The sequence below is a fragment of the Carassius gibelio genome, chromosome A5 (assembly GCF_023724105.1).
Source record: "Carassius gibelio isolate Cgi1373 ecotype wild population from Czech Republic chromosome A5, carGib1.2-hapl.c, whole genome shotgun sequence".
Classification (NCBI taxonomy): Eukaryota; Metazoa; Chordata; class Actinopteri; order Cypriniformes; family Cyprinidae; genus Carassius; species Carassius gibelio.
This window is the reverse complement of record NC_068375.1, coordinates 32,301,815-32,323,014: the sequence shown is the minus strand read 5'-3', so window position 1 is coordinate 32,323,014 and position 21,200 is coordinate 32,301,815. Positions and strand designations below refer to the sequence as shown.

Here is a 21,200-nt window from a genome sequence, read left to right as displayed (position 1 = left end):
GAAATCCAAAATTGAATCAAATGTTCCGGAGTCTGTATTCTGCAGATTTTATATTTCATCCCTGTATGCACCACAAAATTGTATCTTGCTGTATTTCATATTTAAGTATACATAAAGAATGAGACTGACATAGCAAATAGTATGATGCACCATGATGTACAAAGTGAATGCTGTAGTTATTTGTGGTTTTAATGCAACAGTGTTGTAACCAAACATTCTTTTTAGTGATTTATGCATTCAGTAGCACACACATCTACTGTATATGCAGTGTGAGATTTGTGAAGAAACAGGGTGGGGGATGCTTTAGAAAACTTTCTTTTTCTCCAAAGGCAAAGATTGACTTAATTCCAGGATGAGGCTGTAGCTTAAGTAACCTAATAAAATCCAGCTTTTCAGCAATGACCAATTTGAACGCTTCTGATTGGCCATTGCATCGAATCAAAGACTATAGAATACCCAAGACGTGTCACTTGAATAGTTTTGAATGAAGATAAATGCTGTGCTCAATATCGAACTAAGCCTGCCATCTAAGTAAAAGAGACAAATGGCTAATCATAAAAGTGTGCTCGTCAATGCTACTGTCGTTAGAAGTCCCGGTTGCTATAGAAACCATTAACGTTTTGAGACTTAAGTTTAGGACTGCACATGCACACTGACTGGTCTAGCCTGAAAAATAAGCCTTTTTTTAAATTCTGTTTGAGCAAATGAAACAAAAATTATGAGATGGTTGTTGTCAGATTGTATTGGTGTTTTCAAATATAAAATGTAATCTTGAGCTTGGCGAACAGTTTTGGAGAATTTGATGCTTCTATATTCAAAAGATAGAGGAATGCCAAGCCGTGTTCAGCCTTACCCATGATCCGGCTGTTACATTAAAGGGGGGGGGTGAAATGCTATTTCATGCATACTGAGTTTTTTACACTGTTAAAGAGTTGGATTCCCATGCTAAACATGGACAAAGTTTCAAAAATTAAGTTGTACGTTTAAAGGAGTATTTTTGTTCCAAAAAAACCTCTTCTGGTTTGTCACAAGTTTCGGAAAGTTTTTTCGAGTATGGCTCTGTGTGACGTTAGATGGAGCGCAGGCGGTGAGTAAAACTGCTTCAAATATCTCTGTGTTGTTAACTTAGCTATCGGCGCGTAAGCACATCAAGTAAAATATAATATAAAGTAAAGACAAAATTGTTCTGTTTGCTGTAGAGTCAAGAAATCTGTAAATATGATTAAAAGAGATTAGAGTTTTGGAACTGAGTTGGTGGACCGATGGGACAAAGATTTACCATTATCTAAATGATTAACATAAGTGTGGAGAAAAAAGGGAACTGCAAATGATCCTAAGCATACAACCTCATCTGTAAAGCTTGGTGGAGGTGGGTTCATGGCATGGGCATGCATGGCTGTCTCTAGAACAGGACCTCTTCATTTTAATGATGACTTAATGTATGATGGCAGTAGCAGAATGAATTTGGAAGGGTACAAAATCATCTTTTGAACATTAATTTCACCAGCTGAAGAGGATAATAAAGACAGAAACTCCCAAAAACAAGCAACAGTTGGAATTGGCTGCATTACAGCCTGGAGAAAAGCATTTCACAGAATACGACCAAAAGTCTGGTGATGTCTATGGGTTGCAGACTCGCTGCTTTGATTGCATGCAAGGGATCTGCAACTTAATATTAGATTTTGATCTTTTACATCTGCCTTAAATTTAACTGTTCTAATAATTATGCTCACATCAAATAGTGGGATGAACTCTAAAAGTGCTGTACTTTTTATTTGGTAAAACATGTATGTGTTGAAAGACCTAATAATAAAATGTGACATTCTGTAGTTTTGTCGGATATTCATCTTTTAATAATTTTTGCAAATGTCTCCACAGCATTATTTTTTTTTAAAAAAGTAATCCGTTATTTTAAGGAAAGGAAAGTCCCGACTGCAGCCTGCTTTTTGTCAGACATTAGGCCTAGGTCTACTGTGCCACCTGCGGATGTATCAGCGGAGCCGAAGCTCTGTGATCGTAAAGTCAATGGCTGTGATACGTCTGTGCCCTGCGCCTGACCCTGTGTGTGTGTGGGTTTTTTTTTTCGAACTCCCGGGCCGGCAAGATGGCAGAGAGGACAGCGTTTGGTTTATGGAAGTACGCACATTATTTTCAATTTGTCAACGAAAAAGAAAAGAACATAACGGTAAAATGCACACGGACAATCGTTTCGAAAATCTGCTTCTGCTACGTTTTAATCACTACTTTGAAGAGTAAATGTAAGAGGACTGTGTTAAAGCGAATTAAGGCTTGTGACTGTGAGTGACACTTTAATAATAATTAGTTCGGCTATTAAGCGATTTGTCATTTGCCTGTGTGGCAGTGAAGGATTTAAATCGGTTTGTTATCATTTTTGTTTGACAGGCAGCTGTTAATTTCTGTTAGATCGTTGGCTGGCTGGTTGTTCATCATTTCTAAATGTATTTAAATCTGCAAGCCTGTTTAAGGTTGTGTTTACAAGTAAGCATACTTGTACTTTGATAACTGCATTATTTAAAGTTAAAGAAAAATCAGCAGTTATCTTGTGGTGCTCATAATATACAGTAGCCTAGGCTACCCGGGCTGGGTAACGTTAGGTGCGAATTTTGATTAATATGTTCTGTGATAATAAATAAATAAAACGCCATGTGGAATAGCCTATTGCTGACCGTCTTTCCTGTTATTGTTATCCTGCAGTGTTAATTTAGTCGGATGACTGACGTTATTCATTGTCGGGAGTCACGACTTCTAGGTGCATTTAAAGGGGCCGGGGGCTGTGTCTGTCATGTGTGAGCCGCTGCAAACGGCTTTTAATTTTTGGTAACGAATGAGTACTCTAACGCGTTACTTTTATGAATAGGTAACGCTGTATCATTACTGATTACTTTTAATTGATGGTAACGTTGTAACCTAACTAACTACTTTCCAAAGTAACTATACCCAACACTGCTGATTTGCTTCAGAAGATGCACATTATTTAGGTGAATGTTTGTGTGGTAGATTTTTATTTTTCAAGATATGAAGAACAAATGGGTAATTTTCAGGTATGTTTCAGAGGGGAAAATGCTAGTCAGCTCGACTAGTGTCACTTTCCACATAATTCAAACTCATTTTACCAATGTCAGTGATGTTGTTTAATGTGAAAAATAATAATTGGTCACTTTTAGTGTCGGCTACCATTGATCAAACTGTGCTTTGGGATGGTCAGAATAGAGATGCATATGATAAATTCTCTTGTGTTGATGATTGCTTTGTGTTGCAAATACATGACAAAACTTTGATAAGGGAGGAAGTTTAACTAAATTAAACTGATGGTATAATACCAAATGCATAATCAGTCATTTAATTTTCTTAACCAAATTGGTAAATTTGAACAAGTGTGATGCTTTAAAATGTACTTTGCCCCCTATAGTCACATGTTTAGCCCTGTTTAAATCGACTGATAATCTGTCACTTATATCATCAGATGCAGTATTTCAAGCCTAAATAAATGTGATTGAGCTCTACAGCTCAGAAGAAGGGAGGAAAAGCAATGTTCTCCCGCAACCGCTGCAATGGTCAGGATGGAACGGGTGTCCCTCAGTATCCCCGACCCAGAAAGAAAACTGCAGTGCCAAAGAGAAGACAGCCTAATCCCAAAGTTGCTCTGGTGTTGCGTGGGAAAATTCATCGTTTTTTGCAGGGATCTGCAGATCATACTGTCCAGCCTTCTGATCTTTACTATGCTGGAATTGAAGAAGAGGATGAAGAGGGGGAAGAGGATGTTGAAAAATTGCAGAATTACTACAGGAGAGGATTAGATTCCGCAGAGGTCTGCTGCTCACCTCAGGTGCCAAATGGACATGGGCTAGGAACAGTTTCTGGGGCACCTTGTGTTGGGGAAGTGGAACTAAATCGAGAAGGAGGCATCAGGATTCCTTGCACTTTGCAGCAGAACAGTAATTCGAAAGTAGTTCAAAACCAAATGACCCAAGGTCTAAATGGGACTGGGTTTTCATCTGAAAGAGGACTTGATTGTGAGCCTAAAAGACAGACAGATACTCTGCTGTGCAGGCTGAATATGACGATGCTGGATGAAGTCATGGAGGAGAATAATCAGTACTGTCAAGAGGAAGAATCGAGTGATGTCGTTGAGCACATACTGAAGGAATTGCGAGGGATCAACAAAATTCAAGAGGAGATTTCAGACTTGAGGGAGTACCTGTCATCTGTTTGTGGTTCTGTCGAGGAGGTCTCTAGTTGTGTGGATGCCGTCTTAATGGAGATTGAATGCATGCGGTCTAGAAACAAATCTGGTGTAGAGACTTGGCCAGGAGCAATGGGTGGCACTGAGAGTCACTCCCACCAATCACACAAATCAAATAACACTGTTAGTATAGGTTGCAACAAGCCTTACGCTGTTGAATCCTCAAGTAGCTGTGGTGATATACTCTCAGAATATCAAGTTAATAGGAAGCACACAGAGGGACCAAGGCAGTCTACTTTCACTAGTGTTGAGACTTCAAACCACAATGAACACCATCCTTTTACACAGGAAGCATCTAATCAAAGGTCTGATGGCTCTCAAGGTGCAGGGAGAAGGAAACTAAGCTTTGGTTATCTTGAGCGCCAGGATGGACAGGACTGTCCAAGCATCAGTTCCCTATCTTCGGGTCAGAGTTCCAAGTCTGAATCTGATCCCGAAAGACCCACCTCTGGACATGACAAAGCAGGAAGTAAAAGTAAGACCTGGAACCCAGTGGCATTTAAACACAGTGGGAGTGGAGAGAGAGATTGGAGCGAAGATGATTCTTGCTCCAGACAAGCCAGTTTTGAAGAGGCAATGAGCAGCTGGGACCCATCAAGAGCCGCAAGTTCTCGTATGATGGGCACCTCAGATCAAATATCCATAGTATCTAGTAAACACTACAACTCTCCAGTTAGTACAAGCAATAGAGAGGATTGGAAGCTGTATGATGCAGAAATGCTTCCTGAAGAACCTGTTTTGGGCTGCCACAATTGCAATGCAGATGGTAAATGTCCTCAGAGTTCTGTTTATCAGAATGACATTTATCACATGTCGTCGTCTTGTGAAAATTGCGTAGTTCCATTTGAAAGTCAGTCAATAGAAAGTGTAGTTATTGAGCCATCCGGGAATCTTCTATGTGAAGGTACATCATTCGGTAATCAAAATGTCCCTGATTGGAAGCCAGACTTGGTTGATGACAGCAATATGGCATTTAATGTAAAAAAGTTTGGTAGAGCAGTTCTTGACTTTAAAACTGCCTTGCGGGGAGCCCTGAAGAAGATGGATGGAACTAGTGATTCTTTGCTTGGTGAAAGGGTTGAAGTCCATACAATGATTTCCCTGTGTGAGGAACAACAAGAAATGGGAAATCTTGTAAATTCTGAGATACCAAATTTAGAGATGCCTCACATGGAGACTACACAAAAAGAAATAAATGATTCTGAGTGGCCTCAAGTCATCAGTACTAAGAAAGGTTTCATACATATACCCCAAAGCATCTCCACCAAAGCAAATCCTGAATCACCTCCTCACCAGCACAATATTGAAGATTCAGAACATCCAAAATCTCCAGGGTTGGATTCGTCAACAAGTAATGCATCAGATGCTACACCTGGAAATCCAACCAATGCTCATTTACCACAGTGTTTCTCTTCAGACATTATTCCAGACTCTTTTTCCCCCGAGGAACTTGCAGTTGAAGAGGAGCGGAGAACACTAGTAGGGGGAATGCAGTCTCCTACTAAGTCCTCTACAGAAGGAGGTAGTGAAGCAGAGCTTAGTCAGCGGGAAGCACGTCGTCTGAAGTGCCTCAGGAGTTTCCAGCAGATTCTAAGGGAGAAGAGAGAGTCCAAAAGACAACTCAGTATAGTGACCATGTCATCATTTTCTGAAGATGATTTGAACCCAGGTATATTGAGTTTTGAGGCTCTAAACTTTCTTAATCATTGTTCTACTTCATTGTCACGCATTCAAAGTTATTGTTTTAAATTTTACATTTGCAATGTTAGTGAATCTATTATGTCAGAAATGGAAAGTAAATCATTCCGATATGTTCCATGGTTATGCACATCAAACGTGTCTTATAAATAACATTTAAACAGTACATTTTATTTTTTTTTTATCTGTAAAATATCAGATCTCATCAGAAACTGCTGACTCTCATAACTAGAGGGTGTTTGGTCCTTTCCTGCAGATTTATTAGCTAGCGCCCTGCTGGGTGTTAAACTAGTCTTGTTCCCCTGGCTCAAACAAACTTATTACACTCATTGCATTGAAACGAAAACAAATTCTATGTGAAAGCAGAGTGCAGGGAAAATTTAGGAGCAATTATAAATGAATAATACAACTCAGTGAAACTTTCAGGAACGGTCTAGATCAATTGACAAATGGCCACAGTTATGCAGTTCATATTCTTGGTCCATATACACAAGGTTATTAAATTCCCTGTCTTCAATGCATTTGTAAATGTTCTTGGACAACAAGTTTAATTGCTTTATAATGTTATGTCTAGATAAAGAGTGCTGTCTGGTTCTGCTTAAAAATGGTGTGATAGCTTGATGTGCTGTGCTTTTTGTTGTTATTTTCAGATGGAAGCCAGGATGAAGACCAGGTTATATCTTTTTCACATCATTCACATCAATTGCCTTGATGTTTTATGTTTTCAATACTTGAAATAAATAATGCTGTTTGAAGGTCTGTAATGTGAATGGTGCTAACAGGCTCCCTTGATTTGGGTTTCCTGCATTCTGTTGGGTAACTTGTGTCTACGGTTTATTTCATTTTTTAAATCATGCTTTGTTCTCGTGGCTTGTAGACTATGCTGCATTGTAAACATTACACACATTTTCAGTCTGCGTTATTGATTGTGGCTCATTAAAGTATCCCTCCCAGTTATACTGTATAAAATAGAAACTGTGATGGCAGATTCATTTTAAGGCCTGTTGCTGGAGTTGCTGAGTCAGAGTTTTATAGCAGTGATTTTTCTCTCAACCTTTTTGTTTGAGGGGTTTGGCATTACAGATGATTTTGCATAAGAATTTTTGTTGTTGTTGTTGCAATTACATGAACAATTCATCTCTTTTTGTCAAATGATTAGTTAAGAGACCAAATTGTGTGTTTGCACTTTTTAAAAAACACAGCACATAGATGGTATTAATTCATTTTCAATAATTGTTCTTAATTAGTAGTAGTCCTTTATATTATATATGAAATAAAAAAATTATGAATATAAAATTATCAAAATTTAGGTTATTTTTTTTACTTTATTATTCTATTTTTTATAATTGCTTCTTTGATAGATACATCTTTACCTTTCTGTATTCATTTTCTCTTGTTAGATTTAGGATGATATTGTTCATCTTGAGAGTCAATTAAATTGTGATTTTCTGACAGGAAGTCTACATTTTAGAGTTTTAAGAACTTGTTTCCCGAGCCCCCTTGCATGTCTTATCTTGTCTTGACGAGAATTGTTCTCATTACTGGAACATTCTGCTTGTCTGTTCATTAATATAGTGGTGAAATTCAATCAACCAAACGGCAGGGCTTTCTCTATTCCTCTTTCTCCCTATTTCCCACATTTTTATTAAGTTCTGTTTTTGTTGTCTACGTGAAGCTCCCACATTTTGTATTTGTTTTAACGTATGACCATATGATCAACCTCTCAACAGAATATCAATGGAGACCATAACAAACATCCATGGGCCAAACCTGGGTATGATCTCTTGCTCATTTTCAGTTTGAACCGTGTTGTTGTTTAGCTGTTCTTTATCAAACATTTGTTTTCCTTTACTGGAATATCCATATTATTATCTTCAGGGGAGGAGGAATATTTGGCATTGATAGCATGCCTGACCTTAGGAAAAAGAAGCCTATCCCCTTGGTTAGTGAAGTGGTGAGTGATTTTTATTTATTTATGCACTTTTACACACCTCCACCCATATCAAAATGCAACATTCTGTCAGATTTCTCATCTAATCTAACCTAAAGCTTAGCTTAAATCTGATCTGTTCCTCTTTTGTCATTATTTTTTCTTAAATGCTTGCCTTCATTACTAGGCCATGGTAAGTAAACCTTTCTATTAGTGTATCCTTCACAATTCAAGGTATATACTGTGTGTGTGTGTGTATATATATATATATATATATATATATATATATATATATATATATATATATATATATATATCAATTTTCAGCTTTTACTCAAATCACACTAAAAAGAGAACCGTAACTGTGGCGAGTGGGGCGGGGCCGAGAGGCGTGGGAACGAGGAGTGAGGCCAGGTGTAGTGATTGGAGATGAGCTACACCTGCGCCCCACCGCCGGTCTTGAGTCCCACGGTCGTCACTCCAGTTTTATATCCTTCCATCTCCTACGTGGGACTCAAGACCGGCGGTGGGGCGCAGGTGTAGCTCATCTCCAATCACTACACCTGGCCTCACTCCTCGTTCCCACGCCTCTCGGCCCCGCCCCACTCGCCACATAAACATCCAGTCTCAGAAGGGTTAGAATATGCAAGTGGCCTGTTTTTGTTTAGATTTTGGTTTTTACGTAAATGTGTCAGTGTAATTTTCCATCAGTCTTGTAATTAAATGTCTTCTCTTTACCCTTAAAGAGGGACATCTTATGTGACTGGTGCATTAAAAACCAGACAAGTGTGCATACGATTGAAAAACGGAGCACTATTTGTAGTGCTCGTCTTCTCCTCCAGTTCACTGACATGCCCATGAGTCAGAAATGGGGAACTTTCATCAATCAGTCTTTGTTGCTATACAATAAAACTAAAACCCACACAGATGCATTTGAAATGCTGTGGAGAGGACAAAAAAGAATAAATGCAAAATAAAAACAGGCTTTATCTGAAGCTTGTGACTTGCACAACAGTTTTCATGGCAACGAACGCTTCTTCTTTGTGTGTGAAAGTTGTTTATGACGTGTGATATGCTGAATATAAACAAAGGTTATCGCACAACTCTAGAATGCTTTATTATGACTAGTCAGTCACTGAATTCAGTTGGCAAATATATTTGTCAAATGAATGTGAAGGTGAAAATGAAAATGAGTCAGTGTATACACAAATTAAATCTTTTTATAATTAAAAGTTAACTAAAAGTCACAAAAGCAACATTATTCAATAATCTATTATTCAATAATAATATATTATGTATAAGTAGTGTTCATTGGTTAAACAACCAATTTGTTGCATAATGTTAAGATTTACAATATTATTGTAATGTTGTATACAAGAGTTGTATACAAGAGATAAATATTATCATATACAGTTTTTCCTTGTTTTTTACCTGGCAGTCCCCTCACTCACCCTTTACCACTCACAATTTACTTGCTGAGCAGTTAATGGCACAAAGATAAGATAAAACCAGCCATTTGCGTGTTTTGAATCACTGTCATTGGCTGTGAGAGGCTAAATTGTGCTCTTATCCCTCTTCTCATGGAAAATCGATCTTTTGAGTATTGGTCTGCCTTTAGATATGTAACAATCATTTAGTTTTTTTCAGCATGTTGTATCAACAACCTTTTAGGCTGGTTTTTGTGTGTGATGTTGGTACTATTCTTGGTTATGGTATTAGTAATTTACAAAGTTATTTATGAAATGCTTAAAGCTATATAAGTAGACATGGTGCCCTTAATGGCTGAGTAGTGTTTAGCATATTAATGGGAATGTACTGTAGTAGACACAGGCATGGAATAACATTTACCATGTGTTTAAAGAAGCATTACAGACAATATGTGCTCCCACTGAGTGTGCGCAAAAGCATTGTAGTATAATGATTACTACTATTACTAATTGTTTAATTAAGCATGTTAATATTCAACCTTCGTTCCTCTCTCAGTCTCTTGTGCAGTCCAGGAAAGCAGGGATCTCGCATGCATTAGCTGCGCGCTCTTCACTGAAGGATGAAGAACTGGTAAGACATGCAAAATATACAATCATCTATCTGCTTCTCACTTTATCAAGTTGTAAGTCATACTGTAACAGAAGTAGCGACAGAGTTTTCCTCTGTATTATTTGAGTGAAACTGATTAACGAAAAAGGATAAAATGGAGGGCAGGATTTGGTTCTATCATTGGTTGTTGATTGGATGTAGGATGCAGATAGATTGCAGTAGATTTTGGGCAGGGTTTAAAGCTGCAGTAGGTAACTTTTGTAAATAAATATTTTTTACATATTTGTTAAACCTGTCATTATGTCCTGACAGTAGAATAAGAGACAGATAATCTGTGAAAAAATCAAGCTCCTCTGGCTCCTCCCAGTGCTCCTATTGCCATTTGCAGAAAATCCATCGCTCCCGTTAAGAAACAACCAATCAGAGCTGCGGTCCGTAACTTTGTTTGTGTTCAAAATGTAGAAAAATGTATATAATAAGCGAGTACACCATGAATCCATTTTCCAAACCGTGTTTTTAGCTTGTCCTGAATCACTAGGGTGCACCTATAATAAGTGTTTATATTCAGATTATTTTAGATTGCTTCGGGGGTACCGCGGCGGAGTAACCCAGTACCTTTGTGATTCTTCATAGACATAAACAGAGAGAAGTAGTTCCGGCTACGATGTTCTTCCGCAAGACGCAAGCAGTTCTGTTTATTAACCGCTAGAGCGTCAAAAGTTACCTACTGCAGCTTTAAGTGGACTAATCGATTGGTAAAGTCCATCATACTTCACCAGAGAGAAGTGATGTCATCACTTTGACACCTGTCTGCCCACTCCTTTAACTACACCTACACCATCAACCAGGTCCAGAATTTATAAAGAGTATCTTGTACTCCTTACCATTTTAACTTTTCAATTCTTAACACCTTCGTGATTTTTCAGTTCAGCACATTCTATGTGTGATCTGGGCATAGTTTTAAAATGTGTTCTTCAGGGTTACGTCTTGGGCCCATTTCTGGCACAAACTATTTTCAGTTTCTTTTTCTCCTTGTAGAAGAAACACGTGTACAAGAAGACACTCCAGGCTTTGATTTACCCTATTTCTTGCACAACACCCCATAACTTTGAAGTGTGGACGGCCACTACACCCACCTACTGCTATGAGTGTGAGGGCTTGTTGTGGGGCATTGCGCGGCAGGGAATGCGCTGTTCAGAGTGTGGGGTCAAATGCCACGAAAAATGCCAGGAGCTTCTCAACGCAGACTGTTTACAGCGTGAGTCACTAACCAAATACAGAAAAACAAGCAACTACAAAACAATCCTTTATGTATTGTTACATGATTATTGCGTACTGCAGTTAGCTGTTTATTTAGTTCAGTATTTTTTGGCAGTATCCCTTATGAATGCTACATCTGTGCCATTGACAAATGCTTTATAATGAACGTAGCCAACTCAGTGAGGAGAAATCATGCAAAAATATCCTATATGTGAAAAATTATAAGCTTATGCACTAGAACACAAATTCTCAATATACAATTTATGAAAAAAAAAAATGCTAATTTTTAAATTCAACATTGTACTTTGAAATATAATTTGTAATGCTAAAAGGTACAAATGTAAAATAGAAACCTTTTCACTAATTCAGTAACATTTTTTCATTCTTTTGCATGTTTTATTTTGCAATTAAATGATATAATTAAACACACCTCTACAATTGCTAGGAGCTGCTGAGAAGAGCTCAAAAACAGGAGCAGAGGACAGAACCCATCATATCATATCGGCCATGAAGGACCGCATGAAGATCCGAGAGAGGAACAGGCCTGAAATCTTTGAGATGATAAGGCTTGTGTTCAGTGTGACTAAATTGAGCCATGCTCAGCAGATGAAGACCATCAAGCAGACTGTTCTTGATGGAACATCAAAATGGTCTACCAAAATCTCCATCACAGGTGTGGAAGCAGGGGCAGCTGTTATTGCTCTGATAACGTTCAGTGATCGAAATATTCAAGGAGTAGTTTTCATAAATGCAGATTTTTTATAGGGCTTTTAATAACATGCACTGTTCCAGCATTGATATGCATTTTTCCATTCTTTATTCTCATGTGTGTTCATGTGTGTTTTCCAGTGGTGAGCGCTCAGGGCCTCCAGGCTAAAGACAGAACTGGTTCCAGTGATCCGTATGTGACCGTTCAGGTTGGCAAGACTAAAAAGAGAACCAAAACTATCTATGGTAACCTTAACCCTGTGTGGGAGGAGACGTTCAACTTGTGAGTCTTATACAATATTTTCAGTTGTCTTTGTTCTTTTGGAATCCTGTCGTTTATCTGCCATGTTCTTATTCTCGTTTCTTTTCTATGCAATCAGACAAAATCTGGACATTTTTAATGATGCCTCCCGGAGGAACTCATTACTTAGGTGTTGTTATATGTCATCGCCCTTGTCTCCGATATTTCTCCAAAAATTTCTTAGGAGAAGTAAAAATAGAAACAGGAGTGTAGAGGTGTAAAATAAATTTGGATAGCATAGCTCAAAAATGTGGTGCATATTGGGATCTTTGACATTTTTTGCAGCCTATGATATCTTGGCGGATCTAATTTCAGTTTATTTGATTTATTAATATCTTTGATAAATCTCCAAAGGGAGACACATGAATTTACTGGAGATTTTGTTTGGGAGAAAAAGAAAAGCAGGAGACTTCAGCAAAAGTATCTGTTTGCTCTCCATGAAATAGTGAAATGAGGTATTAATTCATTGAGGTATTAATATTTTAAAGAAATCTCATTGGCAAGTTTTCTGTCCTAGAGACTAGTAAGTCAAAGTCAAGTCAAAATTGTTTTATTGTCATATGTAGCAGAGCTAAGACAACAGCATAAAATGTACAAGATTTATGATGCAGATTCTGAAGAAGAATTTGAAAGTATACACTACATTTAAAAAGCGTTATGCAGGAGGAAAATACTGCATTGCATTGCATTGTTCCAAACCTGAACACAAAAGAGGATTTTTTTTTTTAAGAATATTAGTAACCAAACAGTTGCTGACAGCCTTTAAATTCAATAGTATGAAAAAAATACTATGGAAGTCATTCGCTACCAACTTTTGGTTGTTTGATTACCAGAAGTCTTCAAAATATCTTTTGTGTTCAACAGAAGAAATAAATTCAGACAGGTTTGCAACAATTGAGGATGAGTAATTGATGACAGAATTTCCATTTTTAGATGAACTATCCCTTTATTTTATTTATTTTTTAATAAAAATAAGCTAATTCTTATTTTATTGAATAAATTTGTTTTTAATAATGCATTAAACAGTTCTTACAATTAACCATTCTTTAATATTTAACATAACTACACCCTTAACATTGGAAACAAATATAGCAACTTAATTGTTAATATTGAATAGTTGTTGACTGTGATAAAACAAAATAACAGCTCTCTTTTTCGAAGCAGCTGTGATATGTTCACAACTTAACCCTTTCATTCCCTAGTGAGTGCCACAATTCATCTGACCGCATTAAACTGCGTGTATGGGATGAAGATGACGATATAAAGTCTCGTGTAAAGCAGCGTCTGAAGAGAGAATCTGATGACTTTTTGGGCCAGAGCATTATCGAGGTCCGAACCCTCAGCGGAGAAATGGATGTCTGGTACAACCTTGGTAAGTTCCTCGGTCTATGTATGCTTCAGTGTGGGGTGTTATTTGATTTCTTTAAATTATATTTTTTTCTGTTTTCTGAGGTTTTGAAAGTAGCACTCCTACTCCATGTTCCATGTTATAAAATAAATGACACCCTGTCACATCTCAGACGTGCATTTTGAAATCTTCATGTGCTTTAATGCAAGTTGTTAAAAAAAGTAAAGCTAAAGTTGCTCCATGAGGGTAAATGAAGACCTTACTTTTCTCATAAATCTAAAACTGATATCTGAAAAACCCATTCGAAATTCTTGAGAGAACCCATGACTAGACAATGGTCATTTTCTGAGATTAAGGACTACAAACTAAATGTATGATATTAAACCATCTGTCTGTTTAAATTATGCGATTGTAGTGCAGGCCATGACTGATCTGTGCCTAAAATATGAACTGTAATTTGTAATAGCATACTTTTTCTTATTTCATTTTTTAAGTTATAATAAGCCTGATCCCATAAAAATGATATAATGGAATGATCTGCATGCATTCAGATCAAAGATATAAAATTGTAACTATGAAATATGGCACATTTTACTTTAGCTCATGAAAACTTGCATAATGAATTAAATATGTTTAACGTTGGTATTGGACATTTTACAGTCAGTCAGATGGTTTAACTAGTCCTTGGCCTTGTGATAAATGGAGACTTGTCTTTTATATCAGATATGTAATGGCCATGTGTAATCTCTTACTTTTGCAGAAAAACGCACTGACAAGTCAGCGGTATCAGGGGCCATCAGATTGCAGATAAGTGTGGAAATTAAGGGGGAAGAGAAAGTGGCCCCTTATCATGTTCAGTACACCTGTTTACACGAGGTAAAGCCCTACACTCACCACTTAACTTCTTTTTGGATAAAAAATATGCCTGTCTTCATGACCATTCAAAATATGTGGGGTGAAGTGTTGTAAAATAAATTCATATTCAGAGAGGTTGCATTAAATTGTTCAAAAGTGACAATAAAAACCTTCATATTGTTACAAAAGGTTTCTTCTCAAAATAAATGCTTTTGTTTTAAACTTGATTTTTTTGAACGATTCAAGAATGGATCACGGTTTCCACAGAAATATTTAGCAGCACTATGGTTTTCAACATTGATAATAATGCAAAAGCTTTATTGAGCAGTAAATCAGCATATTAGGATGATTTCTGAAGGATCATGTGACACTGAAGACACTGAAAATTCAGCTTTGCCATCACAGGAATAAATGACATTTTAAAATATATTAAAATAGAAAACACTTCTTTTTAAATTCATACAAAATTTTGCATTAAATAACTAATGCAAAAACAAATTACTCAAAAATCTTACTTAGATTAAATAGCAATTATGATTTATTTACTTTATACTTGAATGCAAACACACAATCATTTCTATAGCAAAACACATCACTTATCCTCTTTCTCCCTCTCTTTTTTTTCGTAGAATTTGTTTCACTTTGTGACAGACATTGAAGGACAAGGTGTGGTGAAGTTACCCACAGCACGAGGAGATGATGCCTGGAAGGTCTACTTTGATGAGGTCGCTCAGGGTATTGTAGACGAGTTTGCCATGCGCTACGGAATAGAATCCATCTATCAGGCCATGACGTAAGCTCTGGAGCATTTGGTCTGTATTCTGACATCTATAGGTACTTTGATGTTGACAGGATTGTGGTATTGAAAGTGGAAGAGCACGTTTTACATTCACTACCTCCACCTACAATCCCCGTCAGTACCGAGACTCGAACCCTCGACCTTTGGGTTACAAGTCCTGTACACTGTACACCAAACTGAATGTTAATTAACAAATAAATAAAAACTAACCTAAACTTCTGTCTATTCAATAGTGGCACTTGTTTTGGTGAGAAGCACTGAATCACAGTTGAAGGACTGCATAGCTGTTGTAGAAATACATTCTCAGTTTCTTACTGGATGTCTGTCTGTCCACCTGTAGGCATTTTGCATGTCTGTCCTATAAATACATGCTGCCTGGTGTCCCTGCGGTGATGAGCACACTCCTGGCCAACATCAACGCATTCTATGCTCATCCCACCTCCGTGACCTATGTCTCCGCCTGTGACCGCTTCACTGCCTCCAACTTTGGGGTAATGCTAACTCTGCATCGCTCACAGCCAATATGGCCTGACCACTGTAAAGATAGTTTAGGGTTAGATTTTTCCCTGGGTGCAACAACAGTAAAGCTTCTAAGAACAATGAGAAAAAATAGCAACGTAGCGTAATCCTTTCTTTGCCACTGAATGAAAAAGTACCTTGTTGTGTGGCGCCAATAGCCATGTGAGTAGCACACCGACTCATAGCGCCATTTGTGCTTTGGGCATCCTGAGTTTGAATACTGCCTGATGGACCTTTCCTAATCCCATACCCCTTTCTCTCTCTCCCACTTCACTTCCTGTCTAGCTGCTGTCCTTTCATTATTAAGGCAGAAATTGCCAAAAAAAAAAAGTCCTTGGTATTTTGAAAAAAAAAATTAGCTGTTGTCAAAAGGTACAGTAGTGTTCAAAAGTTTTTTTATTAAGAAATTCATATATGTTGCCATAAGATATAAAAATAAATATTTTCACCTTTCTGCTCATGAAAGCATTCTGAAAAAAAGGACCTTCTTTCCTTCAAAAAATATTAGGCAGCACAACTGTATTAAACATGAATAATAATGAGAAATGTTTTTTGAGAACCAAATCGTCATTTTGCCATGATTCCTGAGGGATCATGTGACACTGAAGACTGGAGTAGTGGGTGCTAAAACCACAGGATTAAATTATATTAATAATAATATATTAAAATGGACAAAATAGACATATATAATCATATTAAATAAATATAAAATGTATACTAAAACATTACTTTTAATATTTTCCACGATATTACTGGTTTTAATGTATTTTTTTACAAATAATTTAATATAAAATATAATCTAATTTAAAATGCATATTAAAATCGTGTCAACCTCAAACTTTTGAACAGTCTGAACTACTGAGTGGTTGGATGATACTGATGCAGAATGTTCCAAAGTAATCTGTAGAAAGAATCACTAAAAATAAACCACTTCCAATGCACAAGCTAATCATCTGTCTTGAACATGCAAACATAGAAAAGCAATTCAAACATTGAAAAGTCCTAGTGCTAATCGACTGAATGTCAGCAATGGAATGTTGCTCAGCCAAATTCAAAGACCAGAAACACCTGTTGTATAATATATAATGTCACATTTGATCACAAAGTGATCGTGAGTTTGATTGTTATAATCACGAGAGAGTCACATAAAACCTTGTTGAAAAAAAAAAAAAGCTGAAGATGCTGTCATGGCAGCCTCTGATTCTAAGCATAAATACAGCTGCTTGGATATGTGCACAGCACAAATGCTCCCATCCCCTTGCTTTCTTGTACCTGACCCTTCTGCTGTATCAAGTCTTGCTCATACAAGGATTTTAAAAAGATACAACATGGTGAATAACTTAGACCTTGTCAGTGTCCCTGACCTTTTCACTCCCTTTCAGGTTTTCTCATTGCCATGAGACTGATTTATCCGAAACCCCGTCCCTGGTGTGTTTTTACGGTGTGTTTCTGTTCAGTTGGTGTGTCCGCACTCCACATACTTTTCTCAAGGTCTAGATTCCATTCAAAAGGGAGCTTGGTGTCAGAGAAACACTTCTTTTGGGGCTTTCAAAAATGTTGCTCTGACTCTGTAACAAGATCATACTTTGCCTTTCCAAATACAGAAAGAAACAGCCAATCCTTTTTGCTTGTTTGTTTAACTTTATTCACGGCTGATTCGTTTTCTCTCTGTTCATGCAGAAAGATCGGTTTGTTAGACTGCTGGATCAGCTCCATAACTCCCTCCGTATTGACCTGTCAACATACAGAGTAAGAATTTATCATGTTCTTTAACTTACCCTAATCTACAGGCACAGTTGAGGATTGTGGGGTTTAAAATAAATCACAGCTTAATTGGAAAATGACACAATATCTTGTTCATGCATGTTATTTATCTTAATTTTATCCAGGTGATCACAGTCAGGTATATATATATATATATATATATATATATATATATATATATATATATATATATATATATATATATAGATAGATAGATAGATAGATATATATATATATATATATATAGATAGATAGATAGATAGATAGATAGATAGATAGATAGATCTATGTATGTTTTTCAACTGGTTTTGAGAGTTGCTAGAATGAATGCATTTTATAATGATATATAGACTTGATCATCAAACTTTGTGCATATGTAAATATGTTGTTCATGTTTTTTATTTCTCCTGAAGCACCCATTTTACCAACGTCATACTGTGCTTCTCACTTAAGCTTCCTGCGATCTTAATTCTGTCCCTTTGATCTCCAGAATAATTTTCCAGCCAGTAGTAAACCACGTCTAGCAGATCTCAAATCCACAGTGGATTTGCTGACTAGCATTACATTCTTCAGACTGAAGGTAAGATAAAATACCTCTAAATCAAATCTAACAACGGCATGCTGTAGTACCCTTCTTTCTGTTTTATAATGTGTTTGGGAGATGCAGGGATGTGGGTCTAATTTGTAATACATATATTGAGTGACAGATTCTATAGAGATGAGAAATTCAATTGTGTTTCAGTAAACGCTCAGTCATTTCTGTCTGCCTGAGTTCATACAGTAGAAAAGGATAATAGATGGTGTGAGATGAAGATTGATTTCTTTGTGCAGTAAGAGAGAGGCTTTTGTGCGGACTTTCATAACTGAGATTAGTCACTATTGATTTGTTAGAGGGTGTTAACTTTGTTTTTATATAGTCATATTCTTGTCTTCTCTGGCGCCCCCTGTGTCCAGGTTCTGGAACTGCAGTCTCCCCCTCGTGCCGCCCATGTGGTCAGGGACTGTGTGAAAGCATGCCTCAATTCCACATATGAATACATCTTTAACAACTGCCAAGAGCTGTACAGCAGACAGTTCCAGTCGGCTGTGGAGCCTGTGAGTAAACACATTCACGTCCTGCATAGGTGTATGTTTGTATACACACAGATGGGGATGCTTACATCATGTTTGGATATTTCTGCTTGTACTATGTCATTATTAGAGGTTGAATTGGTCATGCAATTGTTCTATTACAACAGAAACCACAAGAGAAGAAAGTAGGAGAAGAGAGTGAAGAAGAGGAAGACAAGAAGGATGAGAAAGAGGAGCAAAATGCTGCTTTAGAGGAACCAGGACCAAGCATACAGAATTTGGACTTCTGGCCCAAACTCATCACCTTAATAGTTTCCATCATTGAGGAGGACAGGAACTCCTACAGCTCAATCATCAATCAGTCAGTCACTGCACAGATGCACACACAATATTACACACAAAGTCATTAAGTTGAGCTGTTTAACCTGGTGTGTCCTTTGCAGGTTTCCTCAGGAGTTGAATGTGGGGAAGGTCAGTGCCGAGGTCATGTGGACACTCTTTGCTCAGGACATGAAGTATGCACTGGAAGGTATGAAGAAATATACATTTATATGCACGGGAAGCGTGTGTGTCCTTAAAGTATGTCTTTGTTCACTGCAAATTTATTTGAGATTGCTCCTTACATCATTCCATCTTTCCTTTTTATCCGATTAATTCTTAATCATATTGTCTACAAACATTGGAAGAAAGGTCATAATGTTATAAGGCCTTTTGGAGTCATGAACTTGGGCATACATTTCTTGTTATGGATGTGAGATAATTGCACCGCTCTGTTGCACACTAAGTAATGTGTTCCCTCAAAGGAGCCTTAATCTACATCCTTTAATAACAGCTTCTATAGCTTTGAAACCAAGTGGAATGTTAGTACAGTTAGGGTGCTTAAGTGCAATATCTGCCCTACTTCCTCCTCATTACATCACCATGATTGTGTGGGCCAAGTTGCTGAGTACTGAATAATAAATATGGCTGGTGTTTTGTTAATGTCTTGTCCTCTTTGTTATGTTAAAACCTCTTTAAAGGTTCAAAGCTCCATTTTTGGTCTCGAGTCCTCACTCTCTCATTGCTACAGCAGAGTTGGAGAATAGAACTCCCTTGGTTTCCTTTTAGATCTTCCAAGCAGGAGTAAACTGGAGTTAGACTCCTCATTCAAAAAAAACTATATTTTTCTTTTGATGCCAGCATGCTTTTTTCCCCCTGTATTATTATCAATGGTAAAACAGTTGTCCTGCTTAATAGTTTAGGTTTTTTTACTATCATATTCATGATGCATAACATAACATATACATTTTGAATGTAATTATATGTACAGTATATACAATTCAAAAGAACAGGGCTTTTATTTGAAAAAAAATAAAAAATCGTAACAATGTGAAAGCCTTTACTGTATCTTTTTAGCAATTTAATGCATCCTTGCTAAGTAAAAGTATTAACTTATAAATTTTTAAAAACCTTACCATCTTCAAACTTTTAAATGGTAGTACATGTGTGTGTGAAATGCATTTCTTCGCATTAGCCTCCGTGAGTTCATAGCTAGTTTGGAGAATACATATGTTGAAGCTGAAGGAGAGCAAATGTTTACTGGAAGAAATTCGTGACAAGTTAAAACTAAATTAGATCTGTTTACTCATGCTTGCTGCTTCCCCAGAGCACGAGAAGCTGAGGTTTTGTAAAAGTGCGGACTACATGAATCTGCATTTCAAAGTCAAATGGCTCTTCAACGAATACGTCTGTGACCTGCCCGCCTTCTCCGACACCGTCCCAGAGTACCCATCGTGAGTCACACTGCTTCTAAAACTCTTTCAGAGCGTCTTTGGCTAAACTTTTCTCTCTTTTCTGCACAAAGTAGTTTTGACTTTTGAGTAGTTTTATGTTTGCACTCTCACAGTGCCATAACCTACAGTCTCAAACCGATTAGGATGCCTCGTTGATGCTTTTCTCTGTTGTTTAAAACGTTCTTGACCACTAGCAAGACCACTTTGCTGCCCTCTGCTTTATTACTCCCCGTTTCTCTATTTCTTTTTCATTTCCCATCTGTAGGTGGTTTCTGCCATTTGTTCTCCAGTGGCTGGCTGAGAATGAAGAAGTGTCGATGGAGTTTATGCATGGAGCCCTCGAGAGGGATAAAAGAGAAGGGGTATGGTTCAGAAATTGCTGTATGACCTTTCTGTGGGGTCTGCTCTCTTGTATATGGCTTTCTACTCTTGGTCTACCAGGCTTTAAAACATACCTTGCCAAATACAATTGCTGCTTGCTGTCTGCTACCTGTTAGGTGGATTTTTTTATTTTTTTTTATTAACTGACGTAAAAAGGCCAAATTTATATACTTTTGAGAAATGCTTCCTTCAATGACTTCATCATTTATTTATGCTACTTTTCTTTATTACTTTTATAGATAAAAATTGAAATATATTGTACAATATAAAACATAATGTATTGTTCAAAATTTAGGGGTTTGTAAAAAGTATCTAATGCTCTCCAAGGATGCATTTATTTGATCAAATATATGGTGAAAATACTTTTATTGTGAAATATTATCACAATTCGAAATAACTGTTTTCAAAGCTGAATGTTGATTTGGTGCTCAAGATTATTTTTATTTTTTTATGGAAACCATGATTTAAGATTGATAAAATGCATAGAATTCTC

The 21,200-nt window shown here is 37.1% G+C and overlaps 1 protein-coding gene across 2 annotated transcripts in view; it reads left to right on the top strand.

The window, feature by feature from the left end:
• The window catches only part of LOC128013133 (protein unc-13 homolog B), an 83,805-nt gene that overhangs the window by 47,591 nt on the left and 15,014 nt on the right, over window positions 1–21,200 (top strand). Inside the window, exons 2-20 of one of the 2 annotated variants that reach the window (XM_052595852.1) lie at window positions 3,485–5,933; window positions 6,613–6,635; window positions 7,693–7,736; window positions 7,841–7,916; window positions 9,876–9,950; window positions 10,968–11,187; window positions 11,635–11,862; window positions 12,039–12,180; window positions 13,401–13,570; window positions 14,307–14,422; window positions 15,031–15,194; window positions 15,541–15,691; window positions 17,400–17,468; window positions 17,974–18,063; window positions 18,438–18,578; window positions 18,722–18,915; window positions 18,998–19,083; window positions 20,200–20,326; window positions 20,592–20,688. In XM_052595852.1, the coding sequence (XP_052451812.1) occupies window positions 3,551–5,933; window positions 6,613–6,635; window positions 7,693–7,736; window positions 7,841–7,916; window positions 9,876–9,950; window positions 10,968–11,187; window positions 11,635–11,862; window positions 12,039–12,180; window positions 13,401–13,570; window positions 14,307–14,422; window positions 15,031–15,194; window positions 15,541–15,691; window positions 17,400–17,468; window positions 17,974–18,063; window positions 18,438–18,578; window positions 18,722–18,915; window positions 18,998–19,083; window positions 20,200–20,326; window positions 20,592–20,688 (4,596 nt within the window). In that variant the 5' untranslated portion in view covers window positions 3,485–3,550. The remainder of the gene's footprint in view (window positions 1–3,484; window positions 5,934–6,612; window positions 6,636–7,692; window positions 7,737–7,840; window positions 7,917–9,875; window positions 9,951–10,967; window positions 11,188–11,634; window positions 11,863–12,038; window positions 12,181–13,400; window positions 13,571–14,306; window positions 14,423–15,030; window positions 15,195–15,540; window positions 15,692–17,399; window positions 17,469–17,973; window positions 18,064–18,437; window positions 18,579–18,721; window positions 18,916–18,997; window positions 19,084–20,199; window positions 20,327–20,591; window positions 20,689–21,200) is intronic. The other variant, XM_052595862.1, reaches the window with a different exon arrangement.